Raw genomic sequence first — 20,727 nt, 5'->3', positions numbered from 1 at the left:
TGCTTTGTCGCATCCACGTTATCGGCATTCATGAAAATGTCGGTTCTAGTTATGGCGGAGAAAACTACACAAGTGAGAATGTCCTTAGCAAATTCCGTGGTTGCAGTGCAGATTTCCGAAAGCTCACTTATAGTATAAACTGGATTTCGTTACGTCATTGACAGTCAATAGCATTGTACGCAGCGAAGAACGAAATACATGGGAGAGCAAACATGAAAGTAGTGTTCCAATAGATTGAGTCCAGTTCTTTGCGCTCCACACATTCTCTCCAAGAACAAAGCCTTCTCTCATATTCAGTGCATTTATGCACACAGCGCAACTCAGAGCCATCATAGAAAGCTAAGCGCACAGAGGAGAAAGCCATGACGGTAATCTTAAATTGTGAAAGAAGTTTGACCCAACCACACAAAACTACATGCTTTTCACCCGCAAAAGAGAGGCACTGGTAATGTTCGACACTGGCAATTCATCGTCTTATTTCAGGAAAAAAAGCCGCACTTCTTATCAGGATTCATCTTAGATCCCGCGGGACAGTGAAAAGCTTTTGCAAAAGGTCTGGAATTTCTTGCCACCTTGTTACAGTCGAAATTGCGGGAGCTCTCCTTACCGGCGATCTCGCACGAAGTGTAGCAGAGCGTCATGAAGAACACCTTGTCTTCCGAGAGGTCAACGCGCAGTCCCAGGGGCTCGCTACCTTCTCGGACATGGGACTGCTTCATGGCGGTGTAGGCAATGTCAACAGCAGGCACTTCGGGGAAGAGGCTGTGCTCTATATCGCCGTCCAGGCATCGCTCCCTGTCGTGATATTCGAAAAGGCTCGCATTGGACAGGATGCCGCCGACCTCAGTTCCGTTGGGTGTCCACCTCAAGCCTTCTCTGTCGAAGGAACGGACTAAGTGAGTCGCCATGAGAAACAGCAGACCGCCGTACAGCATAGCCTTTGCTCCGTTCGAATAGTACAGGGGTGCCGCGATGGCAGCAGTTGCCAATTCCAAGGTGTTCGAAACGTAATCGTAGACAACGTAGCCAGGCAGACTGTTCCAAGGCATCTTTATAACTTCCTCGTATCCACCATTCGTCAGTATTTCAGTCGAAGCCATTCTCGTGGCCACCCATAGATACGCGAAACTCGTAGTATTCTCGGGGAACCCACGGTACAGCTTTTCCAACAGTTCAGCGTTCACAAGAGCGTCGGGCGGCCACAGTGACTTCTTCGCAGCTAATATCTTCTTGGTCAATCGCGCCTTACTCTCATCGTCCATCCAGTCTGAAGCGCTGACCCTTTCCGCGGCCGCCGAAACTACGTCGTCAAAACCGTCGTTGACGATCTTGACGTCTCGTGCCGTGAACCGATAGACAAAGTCGAGCGCAACGACAAGAACCTTGAACGTGTCTTCCACGTGGTGGCCGCAGAACACGGGCAAATACATCGCGGCCTTGTGCTTGCTGCCATAGTGGTCAACGAGCATGTCGTAATCTGCCACGGGAGCGTAGTACTGCACGAAAAGCCACGTCAGGTGCATGTTAAGCTGCGCTTCGTCGTACTTCTCGAAAAACCCGCTGACTGCCGGCAGAAAGAGGTCGTCGCTGACGACGATTTCGTCTTCGAAGCTGAGCTGCCGCCGCAGAGGGATGGATTTCTGGAAGCTTCGAAGCCATTCAAAAGCCGAGGCTTTGGGAACGTGGGTCGACAGTTCGCCGAAGGAGAACACCTTCGGTTTCGGCGACGCGGAATCGACCAACGAGTTCAACGTTCCGAGTATGTGCTCCTCCATTTCACGGACCTCTTCTACGGCAGTCACATTCATGGCGGGTCTCGTACTGTTGTCTGGATACATGTGGAAGAGAAAGCGTTCCCAATACGTGGTGTAGACACGACTGGCGACCCTGTGGTGGCGAAGCCATATGGGAACCATACTGCTTGCCCGGATCTGGATGCGCCGCCTTGGGTCTGTGCTTGGAGAAGTATGATCCGGCACATCGAGCACACTCACTGTCATCCAAAACGGGACATGCCACAAATAGGCAAGCTTGATGACGAATTCGAGCGGTGGTTGGAATGAGCGTGGCGGTTCGGGCCAATTCATTCCTTGGCCCCTGAGAAAGTCGAGAAAAAGTGGCAAATCGGGCGCGTCGGACGGGTACTTGTCCCGGCACCAGCTGTACATGGCGAGCGCCTTTCTCCCGATGGGAAGCTTGAGCGAGCCGCCGCTTAGCACGTTCCTGAGTTGGTGGTACCAGGAGAGCCGCAGTCCGTCCATGACCGTCTTGAAGTTGTCACTGCGATCGGAGGTGGAAGCCACCGCCGAGCAGACGTACGCTTGAAAGTCCTCGCACGGGTCCAGCGTCAAGTCGATCTCCTTGGTGAGCAGCTCGGCGTGCCTGCGGCAGTCCTCGGTGATGCACTGCAACGGTCGGCCCTCAGCGTGCCGATGCGAACTCGAAAGGAGGATGATGAGGAAGCCGAGGAGAACGGGCACTCCGCAGCTGGCCAGCACGATTGCGCAGCGGTGGCTTTGCGCAGCGGTAGGCTCCGGCGGTAGGGACGTGGGCAGTGACGTCACACTGTGTCCTTTGGGCTGGAACGAAGACGAAATCATTTTTTTTTTGAAAAGTTAGTCCAGTTACGTCCGACACTCGCTTTTCTATTTGATAAATGTTTTGCCTCGTTTCGTAAACAAAAGGCGTCAACTTCACTGTGGTAAGGGTTTCTTGATGCTGATATTCTCAGCAGATCGCTTGACGGCACTACAGTAGCTGTTGCCCAAATGCTCGCAGCTCTTACTTTTTGGCGGTTCTGTCTGCTCGTCACCATGGTATCACTAACTGCTACCCACATCGTCAGTTCAAGCAGTGCACGAAGTCATTCATATTCAGAGACTGGCGCCTGATAAGACATTCGCACCCGCGAGCTAACTCACTGCAGGTAATCTTAAGGATTCTGACGGATCGAAGAATTGTCAAATAAATTATTCCCTATTGTTGGTCTATGGTGGCCTTTCTGCAATACGTGTATCTCGGCGATGCATGAAACAGCTTCATCACTCTATTTTACAACTGTACTGGAATAATAAACAGCCACGTCTTCAACTTTAAAGGGCTGTTTGCTAAAGACCTTTCCTACTGAAGTACGTATGAAGAGAAGGAATCTCAACCACTGCCTGTACGGCTTAAACAGTTTTGACATTTTGAGCCATTTTTCTTTAGATCTATCTAATTATTTATAGCTGGTATTATCTTGCAGATATTGACGAAAATACACATTTTTCGTTTCAATATTTCAGTTGAAACTTCAAAATGATCTGGCTTACAAAAGTTGTGCTCTCGATAAGAATGACCTTTTCGACATGTTCAACGACTACATCACCACTAAATCATCCCAAAAGATTCACCTTCTGTATTCTTTGTTTAGTTTTCCTTCTGTGTAGGCGAATTTAATACTGGTCATAAGCGCATCTAAAAAAATCACACCTTCAAATAGTGGCCTCTGACAAATAATGTTTATGCGTCTCTTTGTACAAGCCATATGCACATGTGCGGGAAGAAGTCGCAGTTTAACTCGAGAGGCGAAGCATAGATTGCGATGGCAGTTTAGCAAACTGCTGTACGAAGTAAATATAGTAGTTTGGTCTGCTGTATAAACACGTAAACATTCGCTAACTAAATTAACAGGCATGGTGTCACGCGCGCACAGGCAAACAAATACGTCTCCCTCCATGAGCGCACACACTCGCTGTCAAAACGCTGGCACGAGGAAGAGCGGCAGCAGCAGCGAGCGAATGGACCTTCGTGCTGCCTCACGCTTCAGCGCGAACTGAGCGGCACCCACCGTGGCTGCTCACTGGCTATGGCGTTGGGCTGCTGAGCACGAGGTCGTGGGATCGAATCCCGGCCACGGCGGCCGCATTTCGATCGGGGCGAAGTGCGGCAACTCACGTGTACTTATATTTAGGTGCATGTTAAGCAACCCCAGGTGGCCGAAATTTCCGGAATTCTCCACTACGGCGTGCCCATAATCATAAAGTCGTTTTGGCACGTACAACCCCATAATTTAATTTTTGTTTAATCGAGCGACGAGAACCCAGCGAACACGAAGCTATGTGCCCTCGGCGTACATAATCTGTGCTCATCGGAGATCGTTTTGAAGATAGCGCCCGTGCAGCCGCGCGCCTGGCTCGGTACTCATCGAAAAATTGGGGGTGGCGAACCGCTCTAATGATATACCGCAGAAGTAATCGTGATTTGTGCGAATGGCTTTCCCAGCTACAACAGTAACTTGTCTGCGCTAGAAGTTTTAACGCAGCAGCTTGATTGGTATGTTGCTTTAATACCATGCTTCGTTGTTGCGCTGGATTGAGTCATACGAAAGCACTCCCAGAAGTACCGTTATCACCAGCCTATTTTTATGACCCCTGCAAGATGAAGGACTCTCCCAGCAATCTCCAATTTCCCATGTCTTGCGCTAGCTGATTCCACTTGCACCTGCAAGTTAACTAATTTCCTCCTCCCCACCTAATTTTCTGCCTTCCTCGACTGCACGTTCCTTCCCTTGGCGCCCATTCTGTAAATCTAATGATCCACCGGTCATCTGCCATATGCATTACATGACCTGCCTAGCTCCATTCTTTTTCCTTTTAATGTCAGTTAGAATATTTGCTATCGCCATTTTCTCCATGATCCACCCACCGTCTCCTCCTCTGTCTTAACATCATGCATAACATATTTCATAAGTATACGCACACGTAAAAATTTATTAATCCATCAATTATCATTGCTAGAACACCTCCCGCACTTTTGGGGAACTATCTATCCATCTATGCATGTTTGTATCTAAGCGTGCTCCTGTCTACTTGGGTCACTGAGTAGTCTGTGGTAGGATTCTTAGCGCGTCGGGCTCCTGTGCACAGGTAACAGGGTTCGAAACCAACCATCGGACCAGTTTGGGTCTCCGAGTACGGGCCAATGCGAACATGTACGTGCCGCTATTCAACAAACTTCGTTTATGCCGACATGGTTCACTGTAGGTGCGGGACAGCGGGGCACCACTGTTCGAAGAAATTATTGGAAGCCGACTTGGGAGCACTGGGTACGAGCCAGTAGGTGGGTGCCACTCTACAATGACGAAAGAGATTCCTTAAACTTATATAGCGCTGAGTAAAATCGAACACACGTCAGAAGTGTTCGTCAAGGACAGCAACTCGACGCTTTTCCACGCTTTGCCACACTTGTACCGGGTACGTGCCGCTTTCCAATGAACGCCAGCGCTATAGCGAGCTGCGCCACGAATGCGCTGGCTACGTACGTGACGCTTTTCAATGAACCTCTCGCAAACTTGGCTCACTAAGTATGTGTCACTTCGTGTGCGGCAAGAAAAAGAAAAACTGCATTCATGTCCTTAGGCAAGCTTAAATGAGGAGTCACGCCTGCAGTACATGCCTCACACATAACTCGTTGCGACGGTGGCAATACGTTGCGTCGCTATATTGATTGAATGATACAGCATTACCGTCGACAGTCATCGTGAGATGGGTTCCGCCGCCTTTTTTGCGCCCTGTGGGGGCTCATGCTGTGCCGCAGTGATTAGTAATGCATTACGAGTTCCCCTTTCGTGTTCAATGCTCTGCGCGCATTTTTTCCCCTGTAGAACGCTGTGTCACGCCGATGCGATGACGCCTGTTTATGGTCTGCCAGAATCACGAGGCGCAGCCTTAAAGAAATACACGCACTGTAGGTGGCGACTATGTATATTTGGTGGGCAGGATACACCACCAAGGAACACAATCGTTGCCTTCTTTGAGGACTTATTTTGGCGTCCACCGGCAAACAAAACAACAATGTTAAGATTTATAGGCTGCAGTGACGCTGGAAGCGAAGTCTAAGCGTTTTGCATCGAAAGAAACCAGTGGAGTCCTCTTTCGTACGAAGGCACAGTCGCTCCTTGATCCGTGAGCGTAATGTTTACAAATTCTGGTTACTAATGCTTCAAGTCTTATGCAAAATTGTGTTCGCGAAAAAGTTCACTAGTCGCTCTCCTGATCGTGAAGACACGAGAAGTGCACCTGCTTCGCGAAAGCTTATTCAAACCAGTTCCTGAAGCAGGCGAAGTGGGGAAGAACGAAGTCGCTGAATATAGACTAGTCGGTTCTAGGTAGCTGCTTGTCATTTTGCGCAGTTCAATGTTTGCTGCTGCTTGTGTGGCACTTCTAAGGGCGAATAATCGCAATAAAGTCTGCATGTATCAAACGAAAAAGCTGTCTTCCCAAGGCAAGCGTTAAGAAAGGCGCGCTCAGTTCCCCATTATTTGCCTCCTTCCGGTGTTTTGACCGTGGTATTTTGTACAATCTCAAAGTTAACGTGCTGGCAGGTATGCCAGCTAAGACCTGTCAGCTGTCTAGATTGATAAACTTTTCTAGCATCAACGGTACCTTCCGCTGGTAGTCTCTACCGCAGTGCAACGCGAACCATATTTTTAATGCCCTGTCAATAAATGCGGCAACCTTATACCTGATTTGATGAAACACGGGTGCTGCACACGGCACTCATTGAATATAAAGACGTGAAGTCGCGCAATTACAGGGCAATTGACCTGTGTGTGCGGTCATTCATGAGGCATTCGTTGCTGTTGATTTTTTCATAAAACAAATTCAAATCACTCGCTATTTGTTGCCTGCACGCACTACGACGAATGTAAAAACAAATTGTGGTGCCACTTACGAAGGAACGCGGCAAACATCGAACACGCAGTCAATTATGCTACAGTGCCGTTAGCAAACCGGTAAGGTCAATCGATTCTCTGCTGTCTGCCGTGAGCTGGAGTCGCGTTGGGAAAGCAGGGAGACCAGTTTACCGAGGGCATATACGTTCCGTGGTTGTTGCCTTGCGACGACTACTGGTAAACACAATTGACTAAAACAAATCGCCTACGCAAACGTCTACGGCTATTCTAACTACGAGTGTACACATTCCACAGAAACGCGTCCAGCTTGTCTCTCTCTTTTTCTTTGAAAGGCTACGCCTTGCTTGGGGAGTTACCTTCACTTTCCCGAGCTGAGTATGTTTGTAGCCATTTTCGAAGGCCGGGCGAGTCTTAAAGATGTTGTTAACGATGACATGATGATGACAGATGAAGCTTTCTGGCGCAAGGGCCAATGATATATATATATATATATATATATATATATATATATATATATATATATATATATATATATATATATATATAATGCTATGCGTCCAGTATGCACATAGTTCAGAAAGAAAAGTGCACTTACGAAAAAGACATATTTACTTGCTTACTTTCCGACTGTGTGTATATATATCATTGGCCCTTCCGCCAGAAAACCTCATATGTCGTCATCATTTCATCGTTAACAGAGAGAGTAAGAGAGAGAGAGAGAAACGAAGAGGGAGAAGTAGGGAGCTTGACCAAGGACGGGCCCGGTTCGCTACTCTACAATTGGTGAGGGGCAAAAGGGAGGAACAGGTGAGGGGAGAAAGGAAAAAAAACAGTGTCATTCACTGTAAGTCGCACAGGAATCTCCACTGTCACAAGCGTTAACAGCATCTTTAAATATCGCCTGGGATGTATAGCTCATATATACCTATTGATCTAGATTACTAGAAGAGGCAGACATTACTTACGGTAGAAATCGAAATGCGTAATTGACTAATTGTCAAAACGTCACTCTCTACTTGTAACTAACTACTTCAGCGCACATATTGCAATATGTGGATTGAAGCGAGCGATTTCTCCGGACACATCCAAATGAAACGAGTTTTGGAAATAGCACCAGTTTGGAGATAGGCGCAGAGAAACCTCAGGTGCAAATGCACTGGCGCTTCAGTTGCCTTATTTTTTTTAACAGGACGCCTTTTTATACACTGGAGCTCAAAACTTACTGGAACACCAATAGAAGTTTCGCCGCAAACTTTGCGGAAGCACAGCTCAAGACTGGTTTCATCCACAGAATTCATTCAGAGTGGATCTGATTTTCGAAGTCACCAGCTACAATTCCTAAAGTGCAATATGTAATTTGCTTGGTTAAATGACGAAAGGATGAAGAAAAATTGGCCGAAGAATACGCTTCTTGGTAATGCAGTCTTTGAGCGCAGCCCGCAGTGCCGTAGGGAGACGGTTCTGTGTTTCAGATTGGGCAGCACACACCGCGATCCGCCGGTATCGAGCCGGCGCTACGGTGACGCGCCATCGCGCCATATTATAGTGGGTCACCCCCGCGTAGGGGGGGGGGGGGAGATTAGCAATTATTATTTAATGTTCCTTCTGAGGCGGGATGAGGAAACGGATGGAGAACAGGGGTATTGAGTAGAGGTGACACACTCATTCACTCACAGACAGGCCTCAATGTGGCCGCACAAGGTTGGGGTGGGAAGTAGAAGGGGACGAAACGCTATTATTGTCTTTCGAGTCACCGCAACGGCACTGCGCCAAGTAAGGAGAAGTATAGGGCAAGAGTTGAGGGGGGAGAAGGAGAGCCAAGCTCAAGCACTGCCAGAGGCGACGAATGGCACTGAGGCACTGGTTCGTGGAAACAGATATAGTAAAGAATTACTAAGGGCGCTCTGCATCTTGTTAGTGCTTTTTCTGGGCTTAGAGGGTTTGTAACTCTATTTACCGTAAATAGAGAGAGAGAGAGAGAACTTGGCAATGTCATACCAACACTTTTTAAAGACAAACAAAACTATTAAAGCATTTTTTTCCAACCTGCTGCACGCGGCCCACAACTCTGGCTGTCGGCTCACGCGTCGAGGTCGCCTTGCCCATAGTTCCTGTTGTTGTCTTCAGCACGCCGGTCCCTCTACTCGGCTCGAATCGATGCGTTTGGCCAGTGTGCGAGTAATCAGTGAGTGCTCGCCCAGTGCCTCGGTCGCAATCTTTGGCCGAAGCTGGCTCGGTGGGTTCGTGGCCGAAGCCCGACCGGGCTGCAGCGACCGCAGAGGACGACGCCGAAGTGACGCCGCTTTGCATCGCAGGGTTCTTCGCCTGCGTCGAGCCGCGTTCGGACTGCTGCTTCCGCCGCTGCTGGGTGCACTGTTCACCGTCGCCGTTCGGTTTCAGTGTTTGCACCTGCGCACGATCATGCCGTCAATACTCTTGCCAAGCCGGGCGCTTAAATTTTTTCTAATCACGCATACAACATACAGAACAGCATGTCGAAAACTGTCATCATCAATGGCTCATACCCCCGTGAGCAATGGCTAATACCCCCGTAAGCAAGCAGAAAAATCAAATGACTCTCAGTCCCGTAAAGTTCATGGCTACTCACCTTGCGTGAATTAGCGGCGAAGACCGGGGTCGGTGATTTAAATGTGGATGTGTCGGTACCGAAAAGAGAGTGGTTTACGCGTTCCGTGTTGTAGACATGTCGCTTGCGATGCCACACCTATCCGGCCCAACCGACCACCCAGCGGCGTACGTGCATCGATTTGACATTATAAAAGAATGTGATTACAGTAGCGAGTGAAATAATGACCACCGATCAAGACAATAAATGAGTGTGCGTATCCTGCGCCACGAAGACCACCCATCAAGACAATAAATGAGTTGGTACCTTTGTGAAAAATTATGTGTCACCTCCGTGTCGTGTGCTAAACAGCTTCGCTGGTCAATGCCCTTCACAGAGTGGAATGTCTCATGATTTTTTAGCTATTTTTACTGTTTCCGGCCGCTATTTGTGGGCTACGCGTTTATCGCGCTGCCACGGCCCACGTGTGTTTTACAAGTTAGGTCAGCTTCGTTTGCCGGAAGAATGCCTGGCGGTTATAACCAGTGGAGTGAACTTTCATGCATGGTGTTAGTTCACTGGGGACAGTACACTGCGCACATATTTAGTACAAGTTAAATTTCGTGATCATTACTTTCTTACTCGCGTGCCATTGGGAGCTGCATAAAATTATGGTCACCAATAGAGAAAAAAAAGCTTTCAGGTCAGAATAACTACTCCTAGGCTAATGTCCGAGAGCATTTTTTTTTTCTTGTGGCGAATCACCTAGCAGTGGCTAACGCTTAGTAACGCCTACAAGTATCTTAAACGTTTTTTTCATTCATTGATAGTACTCGCATCCCTAGAGGCTGAACAGTTCCGTAGAGTTAATTGTCGGAAATTCTGGAACACCGGCGGTGAATGGCTTGACGAAAAAAATGCGCTTAAGAAATTGTGTTCTGTGAAACTAATGTTAAGTTCTTATGCATGAATTGGAAAATTTGGCCTAATTTTTCAAATGCATGCTGTAGACGCCCACCCTTCAGCTTGTGACGTTCCGAATGACAAAAACAAATATCACTTAACCTTTGCTAAGAGTTATGTCGGCATCCACTGCGCAGTAGGCAACCAACAACACGAAATATATTGCATAACTGAGCGGCTTTATTCGTGGCTTGTCACAGAATTCGAGCTACGCGAATTCCTTAATTCTGGTAAAATGTACATTTTGCATGCTGGTGGTTTATTGTGAAACGACGTAAGCAAAGTTCAAGCATGTGCATTGTTTACTTTATTGAGTACTCGCGCAAGCCGAGAATGTGTCTAGCAGTGGCTCAAATTCTTTCGGTGCCCCCGATAAAGGTAGATTTGCTGTAAAGAACCATATTGTATATTACCGCCTGTTACAGCGAATCTGTATATGGCTAGCCGATTAGTCCGTCCATATGTCTGTCTGTAGGTCGCCTGTACGCCGTAAACTTCTCCTGCGCAGCACCATGCGCATGCAGGAAAATAAAGAAAGAGGCGCATAGGCAGCACCACCTCGATAGTTACCTCACAAGAACTACGTTACGCTACCTCACAAAAAATTTTCATTTACAAGGCTGGTGTGACGAAAGCTGTCACGTCGAAATCACTGTTGCCTACTCGGGGGCAACGCCATTAGTTTCTATGGAAGTCGCGCCAATTAACATGACGTCATGGATCGGAGTGAAAAGGCGTTGCGCTATCTAGGTGGCTTTGGATTAACTGCGCCAGTAGGGACGTCGTGGCTCTCCGTCGCAGCCAAGTGCGCGCGCAGAAGTTTCTCTCCGGCTCCGAATCGGGTGCGCCACGCGTCATACGTACTCCTTAGGAGCAGGCAGCTTTCGATCAGCAAAGCCGCGAGCAGAACCAGGAACGAGCTCGTATACGCTGTGCCGATGTTGCAGCCCGCGGGAACAAGAAAAGGCTCGTGCAACCGAGTGCAAGCAGCAACTGCGTACCGGAGATGCGGCAGCCTACCAAGTCGTTGTTTAATAAACCAGCGGTATTAAACCAGTAATAAACACCGGGGCAGCACGTTTCAGCTTCGCTGTTTAATCATCTGTAGGGAGTGCTTGGGTGGGGATAATTATAAAGGTTTATAAGTTTAAGATTTTCGAAGGTTTTATTAGAAGTCACGCATGCGAAATGAACGAATTAATTGCCTGCACTGCCTTAATTTTCCCCATACCGTACTCCGCCGCGCCATGGATGGCCAAAGCGGCGCTAGGGTGGCTATACCCACCCAAGCGTCTCGTCCATGAAGAGCAAGCTGCTTAACGATGGTAAGTTTTTAGAGCACTTCCGCTAGTTTATCTCAGAGTTTATTTTTGAAAATATTCGTCAACATGACCCATCGGAAGTTTACCATAGTCCTATCAGCGTCATTACGAGATTAATTCCACAGTAATGCTTCCAACAATTGAAAGAACAAGCGCGCGCATTGATTAAGCTTCCGCGGCGTCCAGCGGCAGCTGGACCGAAAAGCGTGGCGTGCGCAACACGCCGGCCCGTGGGAGAGTGAAATTTGAGGAGAATTGAGGAGAAAAGCGTGCGCGAGGAGGAGGGTGTCGCTACTTTCCAGAATAGAGGCGATTTATTTCCACGACGCCAACAGCGCCGCCGCGGTGCCGGTGGCGGAGACTGCCGAGGCAGCAATTTTGGCGCTTCTGCTTGCCAAGCAGACACGGAAAGTCGTAATGACAGCCCGGATACGCCCACCGCTGACGCTTGCATGGCGGAGTAGGAATCTGCTGCAGGAATTGCCCCCGCTGATACCAGCATGACAGAAAAGTCATCACAAGAAATTCCGGCGATACCGGCCTGCAACCCCTTCTGCGTCCTCAGCGCTGAAAACATGGCTGGGAAAAAACTTCTTTGAGGTAGGACCGAATGCCACTAATTCATCTAAAGCTGCTAAAAGTCTCAAGGCAGGGTTAAGAGCATCCAGGATAGTTCAGACTAACGCTCTACAGCCCGGCAAGAAACTGCACGACCGCGACCAGGCAGCCTGTAGTACATGTCGCTACAATAATGATAGCAATCGTCGCGGCACACTCAACTCTAACTAATGCTGGGGTGGCGGGCATACTGTTCACCGAAAAAACAATAATCGTACATCTGCTGCCATATCATATATATATATATATACATATATATATGATATGGCAGCAGACGTACGATATATATATGTATATATATATATATATACTGCGTTAATCAAGTGAAGTCCTCATGGCTAACCTCGACTGTTACTCGTGCAAGATAGCGCTCGGCCTATGGACACCAAAGGCGCACCTCTTGTTACATCCGAGGGCTCTAACTTACCACGCAAAAGTTATGTGCACAGTGTACTCTTACCAGTGGTATCTTCTCAATTGAAGTCGGCACTCTGTGAACTGAGCCATAAACTCGAAAAGAGTCATGCCCAGCTACACTTCAGCGACGGTGCGACAGCTGCGGCCGTCTTTCGCATGGGGTATCAGATATGTGCCCAGAAAAGGCCAATCCTTTTTGCCGCAGCTGCGGGGACAAGCGTCTGGCGATAGGCAGAAAGTGCCCTGTTCTGCGTCAGGCCACTAGGCAACTCGAATGCTACACGCCGACAATCAGACTGCAGCGCGAGTGAGACGCGAAAAAGCGATTTGTCATCTTGTTTGGAAATGCTCCCACGGTCGACGCCGTCGACGAGTCTCGGAGACATGGGGTTAAATCTAAAAGCAGCGCCGCTCATGCACGTACAATACACGAAGCACCGGGAGGCAGTGGTGACTGTAGCACCTCTGGTGTGTGAACACAGGCACTGCCAACTAACGAACCATCCGTGCGATCGAAATATGCGCATGTGCACCGAATATATGCCCACGTCCTCCACGCCGCGCGACAGCATGTGCAAGCGCCTCCCAAAACAGATCTCCCGAGTACCGCGCCCCCCTCGACGAGGATCAGCCGAAGCAAATGGTCGAACAGGTCACGGTTGAGGTGGTCAAGCGCATACTCCCTCTTCTCAGCATGCAAACTCCTCTCGCTAGGCAAGAGCCTAAGCGAGTCTCTGTACCATCTTCATACCCATCACCAGAAACCATGATGACGAATCCATATGCACCACCATGCGACGCTTCTTTCGCCAGATTACCCGATTTGGTTTCCTCCAGGAAGCTGCCCGGGATTCCGGCTCAAGCACGAGGAGCCCATCAGGGTGGTATCACTGACGCCAACGCTACCTCTAGCCATTTTCCTAAGGGGAAATGGCACACACATACCAGCTTTCATCGGCTACAGGGCCTAATGTACCCCTTCCGTAGAACAAAGGCGCCGCGGACAATGATCTCAACCGGCACCTCTATAGTGGCTAAGGGTCAAGCATGCGTCCTGGTTTCTTCGCGAGTTCCTCACGCTGAGCTCGGCACTTCGGCGTCGTGCTCGCAGATAGGACAGGTACCAGGGGCACGTCTTTAGATACAAATGTACAAGCTCTGGCTTTTTTTCGGTTTACGCGAGGACTGTCGGCATTACCAAACATATGTGCATATGTCATGAGCTGAACACTTCAAAATTATATACCTGCAAGCTACACTCTCGCCAATGACTCAACCTTACCAACTCGTTTTGGTCAACATAGAGGACAACAAGACACTTCCACAGACCTAACTCTTTTGAGCCATCTCAACAAAATAACTTAGGCGACTGCAGAGGATCTGTTGGCGTACAGTGATCATTAGCCATAAGTGTTGTCTTGAGCCTCTTGAGGGCGTAAACCACGACAACTACAGGGACGCTATTGAAACGAGGAGCATGCCAGATGGGACAACTATCCCAAGACGCGTAGCGTGTACGGTGTTCCCAGAGAAATGGACGAGCATGGCACCCAGATTCACGCGGCCAAGCAGAATGCCACGACCGAGCTTTCTTTCAAATTTCACGCTCCCAAATTGAACTCTCACTCACTCACGTTGTGCAATCGTATGCTTCGAACTCTTTAAAGGTTACCGCGCTCCGGTCGTGCAGCTCGTCGTAAGCGCATTCTTACTCGCATAACCAAAGAGGTGGAGCCGTATACTGCCCTTCTTGCTTCCCGTGACTGGCAAATCGTCCGTCCCACTTTAAATGGCAGACGTCATATGTTTATGGCAAGACACATGTTCAGAGCCATGCTGGGACGCAAACGTCCGAATCCGCCCTCACTTAGGATCGTAATGAAGTTGAACGTTTCCCCCCATGAGTTGGCGTTACAAGCGGGAGAACTATTTCTTCCCCAGCCCACGGGAGCATCGGCACTACCCGTAGACCCACCACTCGATGATTGCAAGTACAATGTTCCTTTCACTATAGACGAGAGGCATCACTGCATGCCAGGCCGCCATTGGAATCTGAACCTGGCGACGTTTAACGCCAGAACGTTACCTAGTGAGGCGTGTCTAGCAGTGATATTGGAGGAATCAGAGGGCAGTAAATGGGATATAATAGGGCTCACTGAAGTTAGGACAAATGAAGCATCATCATCATCATCATTATCATCATCACCATCAGCCTGGTTACGCCCACTGCAGGGCAGAGGCCTCTCCCATACTTCTCCAACTACCCCGGTAATGTACAAATTGTGGACATGTTGTCCCTGCAAACTTCTTAGTGTCATCCGCCCACCTGCTACGCTTCCCTTCCTTTGGAATCCAGTCTGTAACCCTTAATGAACATCGGTTATCTTCCCTCCTCATTACATGTCCTGCCCATGCCCATTTCTTTTTCTTGATTTCAACTATGATGTCATTAACTCGCGTTTGTTCCCTCACCCAATCTGCTCTTTCCTTATCCCTTAATGTTACACCTATCATTCTTCTTTCCGTGGCTCGTTGCGTCGTCCTGAATTTAAGTAGAACACTTTCCGTAAGCCTCCAAGTTTCTGCCCCGTACGTGAGTACTGGTAAGACACAGCCGTTATACACTTTTCTCTTGAGGAATAATGGCAACCTGCTGTTCATGATCTGAGAATGGCTGCGAAGCGCACCCCAGCCCATTCTTATTCTTCTGATTATTTCAGTCTCATGATCCGGATCCGCAGTCACTACCTGTCCTAAGCAGATGTATTCCCTTACCACTTCCAGTGCCTCGCTATCTATCGTAAACTGTTGTTCTCTTTCGAGACTGTTAAACATTACTTTAGTTTTCTGCAGATTCATTTTTAGACCCACCCTCCTGCTTTGCCTCTCCACGTCAGTGAAGCATATACAGGGCTAAAAAGCGGGCACGTCCTGTGCTACCGGGGCTTAGCGGAGAGACGAGAACTAGGAGTCGGATACCTGATTAATAAGAATATTGCTGGTAACATACAGGAATCCTATAGCATTAACAAGAGGGTGGCAGGTCTTGTTGTGAAACTTAAGAAGAGGTACAAATTGAAGGTCGTACAGGTCTACGCGCCCACATCCAGTCATGATGACCAGGAAGTCGAAACTTCTATGAAGACGTGGAATCGGCAATGTGTAAAGTCAAAACAAAATACACTATACTGATGGGCGACTTCAATACCAAGGTAGGCAAGAGGCAGGCTGGAGACAAGTCAGTGTGGCAATATGGCATAGGCACTAGGAATAGCAATGGAGAGTTATTACTACACTTTGCAGAACAGAATAATATGCGGATAATTAATACCTTCTTCCGCAAGCGGGATAGCCGAAAGTGGACGTGGACGAGCCCAAATTATGAGACTAGAAATGAAATAGACTTTATACTCTGCGCTAACCCTGGCATCATACAAGATGTGGCTCATACTGTGAGAGAGAATAGTATAGAGGAATTTGAAATCCCTCAAGTCACGCCGGAAGAAGTAAAGAACGCCTTGGGAGCTTTGCAAAGGGGGAAGGCAGCTGGGGAGGACCAGGTAACGGCAGATTTGCTGAAGGATAGTGGGCACATTGTTCTAGAAAAACTGGCCACCCTGTATACACAATGCCTAATGACCTCGAGCGTACCGGAATCTTCGAAGAACGCTAACATAATTCTAAGCCATAAGAAAGGGGACGCCATAGAGCTGAGAAATTATAGACCGATCAGCTTACTGTCCGTTGCGTACAAAGTATTTACTAAGGTAATCGCAAGAAATATCAGGAACACCTTAGACTTCTGTCAACCAGAGGACCAGGCATGATTCCGTAAAGGCTACTCAATAATAGACCATATTCACACTGTCAATTAGGTTACGGAGAAATGTGCGGAATATAACCAACCCTTATATATAGCTTTCATTTATTACGAGAAAGCGCTTGATTCAGACGAAACCGCAGCAGTCGTGCAGGCATTACGGAATCAGGGTGTAGACGAGCCCTATGTAAAAATAATGAAAGATATCTATAGCGGCTCCGCAGCCACCGTAGTCCTTCATAAAGAAAGCAACAAAATCCCAATAAAGAAAGGTGTCAGGCAGGGAGATACAATCTCTCCCAATAAAGAAAGGCGTCAGGCAGGGAGATACAATCTCTCCAATGCTCTTCACAGCGTGTTTACAGGAGATATTCAGAGTTCTGGATTGGGTAGAATTGGGGATTAGAGTTAATGGAGACTACCTTAGTAACTTGCGATTCGCTGATGATATTGCCTTGCTTAGTACCTCAGGGGACCAATTGCAATGCATGCTCACTGACCTAGAGAGGCAAAGCAGAAGGTTGGGTCTAAAAACTAATCTGCAGAAAACTAAAGTCATGTTTAACAGTCTCCGAAGAGAACAGCTGTTTACGATTGGTAGCGAGGCACTGGAAGTGGTAAGAAAATACATCTACTTAGGGCCGGTAGGGACCGCGGATCCGGATCATGAGACTGAAATAATCAGAAGAATAAGAATGGGCTGGGGTGCGTTTAGGCAGGCATTCTCAGATTATGAACAGCAGGTTGCCATTATCCTTCAAGAGAAAAGTGTATAACAGCTGTGTCTTACCAGTACCCACCTACGGGGCAGAAACCTGGAGGCCTACGAACAGGGTTCTACTTAAATTGAGGACTACGCAACGAGCTATGGAAAGAAGAATGATGGGTGTAACGTTAACGGATAAGAAAAGAGCAGATTGGATGAGCGAACAAACGCGAGTTAATGACATCTTAGTTGAAATCAAGAAAAGAAATGGACATGGGCAGGATATGTAACCAGGAGGGAAGATAACCGATGGTCATTAAGGGTTACGGACCGGATTCCAAGGGAAGGGAAGCGTAGCAGGGGGCGGCAGAAAGTAAGGTGGGTGGATGAGATTAAGAAGCTTGCAGGGACGACATGACCACATTAGTACATGACCGGGGCAGTTGGAAAAGTATGGGAGAGGCATTTGCCCTGCAGTGGGCGTAACCAGGCTGATGATGGTGATTATGATGATGATGATGATGATGATGATGATGATGATCACTGCATGACTATAACCACCGCGGCACTCCTGGCCCGGATGGGGTACGCTACTCAATGCTTTGCAATCTACCACAGGCGCATACAGTTGCGCTTCTGGAACACATTAACAGGTAGTGGGAAATGGGTCGTCCAACCGCTACATGGAAGGAGTCCCTGGTGATTCCTATAACGAAGCCAGGTAAACCCAGTCTGAAACTGCTAGATTTAAGGCTACCTATAACGTCGAAGATCTGCAAGGTAATGAAGCGAATGGCTCTGCGAAGGCTGGAATGGTACTTGGAGAAGCATAACGTCCTTTCTCATGCTAAAGTAGGATTCCGTCGGGGCCTCTGCGCCTAGGATATCCTTAGAGAAGCGTACATGCCGATGTTCTGGCAGAGCCCAGCCATGTCCACCTTCGAGTTACAGTTGGAGTAGACATCAAAAAAGTTTTCAATTCTAATGCACATGCCGCTGTACATAAACGGCTATTGGCTGTTGGTATAAAGAGCAGTCCACATCTTTTTGTCAAAGCTGTTCTTGAGGAACGCACCTTTTCAGTTTTGGTCGGACATACAGTAGGAGACAGGCAACGTAACGCGACGGGCGTCCTTCAAAGTGTCGTTATTTCACCGGCCTTAGTCAATGTCGCTATGTGAGGTATCCTAAAACTACTGCAATCAATAGCAGGGCTCAAGCGTGCAATATGCGCGGGTGACATTTCGCTCTAGACCAACACTATGCCACCTGGGGAGCAAGAGGCCACGCTGCAGGCAGGTCTTGATGTGATCCACGATTGTATCCGCGCATCAGGTATGCAAACCTCTCCAGAAAAAACGCAGTACGCCACCGTCATTAAAGGTCCGACGCAAAAGGTCGCGCCTGACCGTAACCTTTTTCTCTTCGCTTGGGTAATTCGAACATCTCTCGCAAGGAGACAATACGCACTATCGATGTGCTAATAGACCAGAGCGGGGGAGCCAAAACATGTCTTCGCAGCATATACCGCAGCTGCCACCTGGCACTACACCTCATGCGGCGTGTTCCTGGACGCGTAAGGGGATCAAGGAGGCGGGCCTCCGTCAGATTGCTTCAGCTCTGGTGGTATTAAAAATCATGTACGCTTTTCCGTATGGGCACACCACCCGTGCGCAAACGCTCCAGCTGAAACGAATTAATCGCAAAACAATGCACTTGATCACTGGGCTACCCCAATATACGCCCATCGCTGACTTACATGCACGTAGTCGGGTCAATGCCTTGCGGGATTTGGCGGAGCAGCAATTGCAAGCCCAGTGTGCCGGTGTCTCCACGACGACGGCTGCTCGCCAAATCCTACAGAAATTGGGCCACTCCACAGACAAACCTCGATCCACTCCCATTCACTGCTCCGCCGTGGGAACCCATTGACTAGGCTGACGGGATGCCTTTGCCAAAGAACACTAGCGCAGCCAATGCACCACGACGTAAAGCAGCTGTAAAGCGCCATGCGACGCTGTCCAGCACCCTTGCTCGTGATGGGGTCGTACAGCTTTGCGCTGACGCTGCCAATTCTGAACATGGTGCAGCTGTAGCTTGCCATGACGATAAGTCGACTGTCACCACTGTCACACACGTGTTTACCGATAATACCGTCACTAACTTAGACTTGTGGCAATAATACCTTGCCGTTTCTTGTATGGAAGAAAGGCTAAGATTCAGCTCATTGTACGTGCGTAACACGTTTTTACGTATTCGAAAGCACCTTACACCGCATGCCGTGCCGGTGGGCCTGAATATGCCATACTAAAACCTATCCGAGCAACCTATCCGAATTGACTTACCCGAGCTATAGTAGTTAGAACATGATTCCAAGAATACGACAATTAACAAATTAACAGTACAGCCAAGTACAACATTGATAAAAAAATAATACAGCAGAATGGGTAAAAAACATGACATGTAACTATATCGTATACATGTACATACATATGACACGAACAACACACAAGCGTCATAATTTGAGTTGTTGGTTGTGAAAGGAGAACGAATAAAGAAAATAGTCAAGGTCATGGTAAAAGTACAAAGTACAGGTATGAGATATAGTAAATCGAATAAAAGTGCGAAATACAATTAAACATATTGAAAAAACTCGCGAATTAAGGACACTGTGAAAAGAACAAACCTAGAAGAACAACATATATATAGAAGGGTCTAAATTTCGGCAACTTTAAAAGCGCCAATAGGCCAAGCCTCGCAAACCTCCTCCGCTATTTTCTTGCCTTCGCCTCGGACGTCACCCTTCCTGACCGCCTTTAACGTCACCTCCCCTCACGCCTGCGGCGTTTCGACTGCTGTTCTCTCCCTCTCACCCCTCTTTTCACCCCCATTCCCCCCTGTGCAGCGCGGTGAGAGAGACAGTTACTGCGGTGTCCTTTATTGAATATTTCCAACTCCCCTTTCCATTAAGAATCTCGTCCATGCGCCATACAATGCCGCCTTCTTACCGCGGCGGTGGTGCCAGATGAAGTCGACGTCGCCGCCACAGGCACTTGTTCTCCCTGGGACGGGTGTCCGCCGCTGGGACCGCTGCGCGATGCCCGTTCTCCGAGAATGGCACTTTCCGAAGACGTCGCCGGCTGTCCGGTGATGGCGCTCTCCGCCAACGAGGGCATGCGGACGACGGGCGACTGCGCTCCCAAGACGGGGCTGACCAGGCCACTCTGGGACGCGGGGCTAGGCTGGGACGAGCCAGCCGTCGTAGCCGCGACGGTCACTGGCGACGTGGCCGGATCGTCACTCGTCTTCTTCATCGGGCGGTGGTGACGGCGACGTCGCTCGCTCTTCTTGCTCATTTCGTTCGACATCGCGGTCTCTGGGAGAGAGACGCAACACCGTGTTCGTTATACCGCAGGATAAACGCACTCTGGAAAGACCTCTCTCTTACAGGAACATTGCCGCGGTCCCACAGCCATCGTGAAGATAGTGAAAGTACGCACGTGGTCTTTGGGTACAGTTAAAAAAATTGGAAGACACTTAAGCTTCGTCTTTAAGAGTGGAACGCGATAGATTTCAAAGACCCCTGACTGATTGTCACGCTTCCCGGCAACCGCAGCTTTCTTGTGGATGCGCGGACGC

At 48.6% G+C, this 20,727-nt stretch overlaps 1 protein-coding gene across 1 annotated transcript; it reads right to left on the bottom strand.

Annotated features, from left to right (window-relative positions):
• Window positions 1-479: 479 nt before the first annotated feature.
• On the bottom strand, window positions 480-20,456 carry LOC129385837 (endothelin-converting enzyme 2-like). Its single transcript, XM_055072995.2, has 3 exons — window positions 20,097-20,456; window positions 8,723-9,085; window positions 480-2,579 (listed from the first exon to the last, which is right to left on the bottom strand). The coding sequence occupies exons 1-3, from the start codon at window positions 20,454-20,456 to the stop codon at window positions 480-482; spliced, it is 2,823 nt and encodes a 940-aa protein (XP_054928970.2).
• Window positions 20,457-20,727: the final 271 nt, after the last annotated feature.

The sequence above is a fragment of the Dermacentor andersoni genome, chromosome 7, assembly GCF_023375885.2.
Source record: "Dermacentor andersoni chromosome 7, qqDerAnde1_hic_scaffold, whole genome shotgun sequence".
Taxonomy (NCBI): Eukaryota; Metazoa; Arthropoda; class Arachnida; order Ixodida; family Ixodidae; genus Dermacentor; species Dermacentor andersoni.
Note: the sequence above shows the minus strand (reverse complement) of the source record. Positions and strands in the feature narration are given on the sequence as shown.

Coding starts and splice junctions, on each gene's coding strand:
- LOC129385837 (XM_055072995.2), bottom strand. CDS start 20,456: ATGTCGAACGAAATGAGCAAGAAGAGCGAGCGACGTCGCCGTCACCAC. Junction 9,086..20,096: donor CATCTGGCACCACCGCCGCG/GTAAGAAGGCGG, acceptor GATCGTGCGCAG/GTGCAAACACTGAAACCGAA. Junction 2,580..8,722: donor TTGTGGGCCGCGTGCAGCAG/GTTGGAAAAAAA, acceptor TCTTCGTTCCAG/CCCAAAGGACACAGTGTGAC.